General features: G+C 32.1%; 1 protein-coding gene across 1 annotated transcript; it reads right to left on the reverse strand.

Moving 5' to 3' along the window:
- Window positions 1-5,871: 5,871 nt before the first annotated feature.
- On the reverse strand, window positions 5,872-7,454 carry LOC109794641 (putative glutathione S-transferase). Its single transcript, XM_083065065.1, has 2 exons — window positions 7,068-7,454; window positions 5,872-6,502 (listed from the first exon to the last, which is right to left on the reverse strand). The coding sequence occupies exons 1-2, from the start codon at window positions 7,380-7,382 to the stop codon at window positions 6,158-6,160; spliced, it is 660 nt and encodes a 219-aa protein (XP_082921191.1). The 5' UTR covers window positions 7,383-7,454; the 3' UTR covers window positions 5,872-6,157.

Consider the following 7,454-nt stretch of genomic DNA (forward strand, 5'->3'; position numbering starts at 1 on the left):
TGGACTTGAGACAATGAATACGTGACTTTTATGAGTCAATATGTACTGTGCACTACTTTACGTAATCAAATAATTTTCTAGTTTAGCTCCAATAAGTTTATTACACGCTTTTCATGTTCACACTTTGTGGGGTCTTTGTGGAGATACTAACTTGGACAAGTCATCGTGTCTTGTAGAATTTTCTTTACTATTACTTTCCTTTCGTGGATTTCTACACAAGCATGTTAATTTCTAAGCTCTAGGATTACGACCTTCCATGTCTAAATGTGGAGAGTACAGTCCCCATATCCCTCACCATGTGTCATGGCTTATGTAAGCAACAACTGTCGTGTCTTCTCGAAAAATATCCTTCCATGTTTATCAGTCGTATCCTTTGACACTTTCCTTAGAATTGTCCCAAAAATATATAATTGATTGATGGGTTGGTAAGAGAAATTGTAAAGTGCCACCTGCTTGTTGGATGGATATGAAGGAACTAGGAAAGAGATAGAGAGAAGGAAAAACTGAAAAATAGCCTATAGGACTGAACATAAAAGTAATCTAGGACGAAATAGTAAGATGAAGTAATTAACAACCACACACATACGACAGTCTTAAAATATTACTTAACAAGTAAAAATTTAATCCAATAAATTAATCTTTGATAATTTTTCAAACAACGCGTTGATTGGGAAAAAAAAATTAATGATATGATATAACAACCTTTATAAATGGGTATTAGTAACTCAAAAAAAAAAGTTAATCCTTTGATAAATGAATTTTACTATCTCTAAAAATTAATCATAGATAGTTTCTCAAATATTAATCTTTTTATAAATAAATTTTAGTAATTGATCTTTAACTTATTGTCGAGTGATATTCTAGATTCCTAAGTAACTCAAAAAATATATATAAATTTCTATTTTTGCAAATGCTTATAAGTATTTATGAAAAAGGATGGTAGTTGAAATTTTTTCATTGTCATAATTAAAAATATTAAAATCTTTGTAATTTTTTGTTTTATTTGTAAATTTGGTTAAAAGTTACTTTTGTTCAGAAAAAATAAGTTATGTAGACAATTAATGTTTGCTTATTAGGTTAGTCATATTTTACTATTTATTTTATTCAATTAGGGATTAGTCATTTTTAGTAGTTAAACACTTGTTGTTAACATTTCCAATGTGTACAAAACTAAATTCATAACTCAAATATGTCATATCAGTATTTGCCCATTTAGTATGTGTAATGATGCATATTTTTGTTGGTTTTCTGAGCAAATGCACTCAAGTCTTTGTAGTATAATAAAAAGGTTGTCGATCCTCAAAGACTTGTGAAGTAAATCTTGATTTCTATTATACTAATTGCTACTTGTTAATTCAAAGTTTGAATATTCCAACATGTTAAATATTTGATGTGAGCAGTAATTTAAACTCAAGTAATCATAACCGAATTAAATTTAAGAAAAGCATATGTAATAAACAGTTGGGATTAAACTTTGTCAATCTCCTTCCTATGTATTCCTAACGATTCTTGCAAATAATTTCATTACTCATTGCAATTGAGTTCTCTATATTCATTCGGAGCCAATTCCTTGACATCAGAAATTCTAAGATATTTAACCTAATGAATGATCATCACTTCATCCAATTAAACATCTTGCATTAAGAATCATAACTTGTTACAACTATTAGTTTCAAAACCATTCCTAGCTCTCAAAACTAATAGGTGATTCGTTTCAAAACTAGATTCAGAAGACATTTTCTAACCAAATTCTAAATCCAAGATCAATGATGTAAGATTAGTTCATCAAAGCATTAAAAACAGAATCCAAATCACTAGCACTGAATAATAGATGTAATATACATAGATGAATCAAAAAGGAATACACAGGAGTTCGATGAATATTACATTCAATCCCAACCAAAAAGCTTTAGCTCTCCATGGTAGAAGAGATCACAAAGTGAAAATAGAAAGGAGAAAGGTAGAAGAATGAGATTCTCCTAAGAACTTTGTTCCCACGAGCGCTCTAGGGTATTCTCTTTTATGTGTTGTCCTCTGTTCTTCCTTTGTGCAACCCCTTACAACCTCTTTTTCTCTCCCCACGATCCTTTTATAGGTGTTGTGTATAAAATAGGGCAGGCAGGAAAGAGAAGAAATCGTTCAGCGCTTCAAAACCGCTGAGTACCTGGAGAATACTTCATCATAAAGGAATCCAAAGGGCTAAGCCCTTTAAATCCGCTGAGTGCTTGGGAGGCAGAGAGTACTCCTCCTTCAATGACAAAACCGCTCAACCCTTTTGAGGCGCTGAGCCCTTTTCCTCTGCTACACTTGGGGTGCTCTCTGACTCAAAAGTGCTCAGCCGTTTACTTCCAGGAACTCCTTCTTGTTCTAATATCCAAAATCTACCAAAGAAAAGAGAATTGTGATAAATAAATAAATAAAAAAACATCACTCCATACAATCATTTCAATTAAAGGCCCCTTTTTGATACCATTTATATTTGCTAAAATTTTGTCCCTCTATTCAAAAAATTGTGCTAGATAAGTGTCCTAATTTAATAATTTCGTTAAGTAATCTTGACACTTATCAATTTTCTTATCTAAATCTCTATATTTTGTTTAGTCATACACCTTTATTTTTCATGTTCTGATTTCAACATGGTATTAAGAGTTTCATTGATCTTCAAGGGTTTGTGAGAGAGAAAAGAAAAAAAGAGAGAAAAAAAATTAGCAAAAAAAAAACTTCAAACACAAATGACTTTCGACAGTAGTTCTTTACCTTCACCTTCTATATTTGTTGGTGAAAATCACCACTTGTGGCTGTAAAAATGAAAACTTATCTTAAAGCTCAAAGTTTGTGAGATATAGTGAAAAATGGAAGTAATCCTCCTCTATTACCAGAAAATCCAACAGTACCTCAAATGAGAAATCATAATGATGAAGTGGCAAAAGAAGGAAAAGCTCTTGCCATTATATAGGCAACACTACATGATGATATGTTTATCAAGATTCTGACTCTTGAAACTATAAAAGAGGTATGAGATAAGCTATAAGAGAAGTTCCAAGGGAGTGAAAGAACGAAAAGAATACAAATGTTAAACCTAAAGAGAGAGTTTGAAGCTGTAAAAATGAAAGAAAAGAAAAGAGTGAATCACCCAAAGATTTTACTGACAAACTTTTGAAGGTTGTTACCCAAATCAAAATTAATTGGTGAAAAACTTAGTGATCAAAGAGTTGTTGAGAAAATCTTGATGTGTCTTTGAAGAAGTTTGAATCCAAAAATCTTCTCTCTTAAAGAAAATAAAGAATTTTCTAAAATATCAATTGTAGAACTTGTGAATGCTTTGCAAGTCACTAAACAAAGAAGATCTTAAAGGATGAAAGAAATTATTGAAGATGCTTTTATGACATACACAAGAGGCAAAAAATAGGAAGAAGACAACAAAGAAAAAGGTTGGAAAAATAAGTTTTCACCATGCCATCATTGTAAGAAGAACAACCACATGAAAAATTTTTGTTGGTTTAAGTCAAACATTAAGTGTAGGGCCTACAATTAATTTGGTCATGTGGGAAAGGTTTGTAAAAACAAAGCAAACCCACAAGAACATCAAGCCCAAATTGCGAAGCATGAAAAGTAATATAAAAAATACTTATTTGTTGCTACTTGTTATATATTCAACAAGCAATAACAAAGAGGCGTGACTTGTAAATAGTAGATGCACAAATCATATGACTCAGGAAAAGAGGCACTCGTAAATAGTAAATAAGTTTTCAAGGAATTAAATCAATCCCAAATCTTCAAAATCCCCATAGGCAATGGAAAAAGTGTTGATGTCAAAGATAAAGGAGCTGTTGTTGTTGAAACTCCTTTAGCTATCAAATATATTTAAGATGTTTTATTTGTGTCTAAAATAAATCAAAACCTTTTTTAGTGTGGGACAAATGCTTGAAAAGAATTATTCTTTGTGCTTTAAAAATATGGGATGCACTATTTTTTCCCCTTTTGGGTGTGAGCTTATGTTCATTAAAATGAGAGATAATTTTTTTCTAATAGAATGGAAGAAGCCAAGCATGTTGTTTTAAATAAAGATGGAAATTTGAAGAATGAGTCATTTAAAGAGACATTTCAAACTCTTAAATGTGATTCAAATAGGTTCAGAATAAAAGCTACTCAAGAGAAGGTGATCTTTAAACACAACCCAACTTAAAAAAAAAAAAAAGGTGAAATTTATGGGGAATCATTTTTTATGAGTCATAATAGCTACAACAATCATAGTCATGGCTTTAGCCAAAGGAGGAGAAAAAAAATTGAAAATTTTAGTTGAAATTATTATATTTCTTCTTATCATTTCAATAAGTTTTATGAAGAAGAACATTGTTGATAATATTGTTGCAACTCTCATGAAAAAGATCTTTAAAAAATGGATTAAGACAATTGTAAATATATTTTCAGATGATCTAATTAGCGTTAAGCTAAGGAATATTATGACTTTTGATACTCGTCTACTTGAAGGTGATCCAACAAAGAAGTATAAAGGATGATAGAGATCAAAACTTGAAATGATGAAGAAAAATCTCAAGGAAGAGTGTTGGTAGTTGATATTTTCTACATAATTAAATATTTTAAAATTTCTACAGTTTTCTATTTATCTATAAGTTTGGTTAAAAGTTACTTATCTTCAGAAAAAATAAGTTATGCACCAAAGTGATGTTTACTTATTAACTTAGTCATATTTTATTGTTTATTTTATCCAATCAAAGGTTAGTCAATTTTAGTATTTAAACACTTAATGTAAACACTTTCAATGTGTGTAACACTGAGTATATAACTCATATGATATCAATTTTTGTCAATTTTGTGTGCATTGTACGTAAATTTTCTAATTTAACCCTCAATATTTTGTTTAGTCATACACTTCTATTTTTCATATGTTGTTTTCACCGGAAAAAACTAAAACCAGCCATGCTCTACACTCTAGTATTGGTATAGATTCAGCTCTTTATTTTTCATTTACAGTTAGGTATCATAATCCCAATTAGTTGAGATGTTTTTAGCCAATTTCACTAATACACAATAGATATAAAAATAACGGAACAAAGGAACAAGTGAAAGTGTGAAACATCCATAAAAGCCAAGGTTGTTTCCTGTAAAATACTGTATACTGATTCATTGAAGTTCCTCTTACACCCTGTATGTATAGAGATAAAAGGCCAAACTGCTCCAATCTTATCCTTTTATCTAACAAACTTAAAAATTTAATTTAAATACAAGATATTATCTGTAATAGCAATAGATAATATCTTCCTAAGCAAACAAATTATAACAATAACACAGATAATATCTTTCTAAGCTAAAACTCTATCATTAATCCTTCATTTCCACCAATACAAGGCTCATCCCCTAATTGTTCTTCCAATAAGACACCCCAAATATCACAAGGAAGTTCAGTACCAAATTTCACATTTTTCAAACAAATTAAAGTTTATTAATTTGATTAAAGGATAGGAATAACAGAAACAATGACAATCACAAAAGTACCTTGGTGTCACACCTAGTTACCTCAGAATCTTGCTTGTGCTCTCTGGTATAGATCAGAAGGCAACGCAGTAGACTTATCATTTCAAACCTCATCAATATACTCAACAGCAATGAATGACTAAAATTTGAAGTTAAGGTTATCATGTTCAATGATGAGAAGCTTATGTCTAATACATTGTTCATGAAAGAGAATGATTAAGCATGAGAAATTATCCCTGAGAACAGCAGAACTTGGCATATGCAACCGTCAAAAGGAAGCCGCATAAATTCTTTTGATTGAGTTCATATCCTATATGTTGCTGGAACAACTGAACAAGTATACTTTCGGTGATAATAATAGTGAACACAGGTCAATGGTAAGTGGAAAAATAGTACTCGCACAAGCTGGCAACATCCAAGATGTACAGAAATAGTTTCATACACAACTATCACCAAGTGACTCTAGTATGTAATAATGCAGAAAAGAACCAACAATCACATGAAAGATCCATCAGAAGTTTCTCAAAACCTACACATTCCTATGAAAGCATGAAGTTTGGCACATCAAAGTGCCTTTTATTACAGAAAGATTATCTTATTGAAAGCTTAAGAATGACCAAATGAAGACCAATACTTCACAATGGTCATTTAGTATTCCAACCTACTCAATTCCTATAATCTTTCTTATCTCCACAACGAGCTCATAGACCTTATGCGGATCAGGAAGAGACTTGGCAACGCTCTCTTTCTGCAGGCACCTCTTGACCCAAGCAACAAACTTGGGGCACTCACTCTCTATGTTGAGGTTTCCAAAAGTCTCATAGGCTTTGAACCAAGTGGAGAATGGAACAAGTGCTATATCCACAAAGCCAATATTGTCTCCTCCAAAGTAAGTCTTGTCTCCCAGCTGATCCTCCATCAATTTAAGGGCTTCTATGAACTCCTTCTTGGCAGCTTCTTGTTCTTCTCCTTTTGATGTCCAAACCTTCCTCCCAAGATCATATATCTATTCCACATTTAGAACTAACACTCAATTAGATCATAAAACATAAGAATAATAAAATGGACACAAATAACCAATACACTAATGCCTATCATAATCAAATACAGTTTGTTTGACATAAGAGCCACTTAAAAAGAAAATCAAATACAGCTTGTTTACATAAGAGGCACTTAAAAAGGTTATCGAGTACTTTTTTTCCGCATGTTGCCAAAGTAGGCAGAGGAATGTTTACCGAAAAAAGAAACAGCAAAAGAACAAAACTTTTAAAAGGGAAAGGAAGCTGAACCACTTATTGATTATTATAGGTTGTGGAGATTGGAGAATCTTGGGAAAAAAATAAAGTCATAAGAAAGTAGCTATTTTGTTATCCAAAAATTGGGACCATCTTCCTTACACTATGCATGCATCTACCATACTCTAGAGTACATCTAAAAAAGGGAAAGAAATAATAATAGGCAGCAAAATGGTAATAAATCAACCAAATCACATCATTTCATACTAAAATGATATTATAAAAACAATGGTAAAGGAATTACAGCAATGACTGCAATGAAGCATGCAAGGTTACCTTGTTGTCAACATAGTCAGCCCAGAATCTAGCTTGAGATCTCTGGTAGGGATCAGAAGGCAACAAGGGGTTTTTGTCATTCCAAACATCCTCAATGTACTGAACAGCAATGAGAGATTCACAAATGGGGTTGCCATTGTGGATGAGAACCGGGATTTTCTTGTGAACCGGGTTCATTTGGAGGAGCAGAGGGCTCTTGTTCCTCAAGTCCTCTTCTTTGTACTCATACTTGATGCCCTTTTCAGCAAGGGCTATCCTGACCCTCATCCCAAAAGGACTTGGCCAGAAATCTAGCAGAACAACCTCATCTGCCATGGTTGAGTTCAAGGAGAACAAAGAAGGATGAAAAAGATTGACGTAGAGAAATGATTTGTGGTGCAAATGAAC

This window comes from Cajanus cajan, chromosome 10, assembly GCF_000230855.2.
Source record: "Cajanus cajan strain Asha chromosome 10, NIPB_CcT2T_4, whole genome shotgun sequence".
NCBI classification, from domain to species: domain Eukaryota; kingdom Viridiplantae; phylum Streptophyta; class Magnoliopsida; order Fabales; family Fabaceae; genus Cajanus; species Cajanus cajan.

Excerpts from the sequence above, each read along its gene's own strand:
- LOC109794641 (XM_083065065.1), bottom strand. The coding sequence starts at position 7,382 with ATGGCAGATGAGGTTGTTCTGCTAGATTTCTGGCCAAGTCCTTTTGGG. Across the intron at positions 6,503-7,067 it reads CTGACTATGTTGACAACAAG|ATATATGATCTTGGGAGGAA; the intron begins GTAACCTTGCAT and ends AATGTGGAATAG.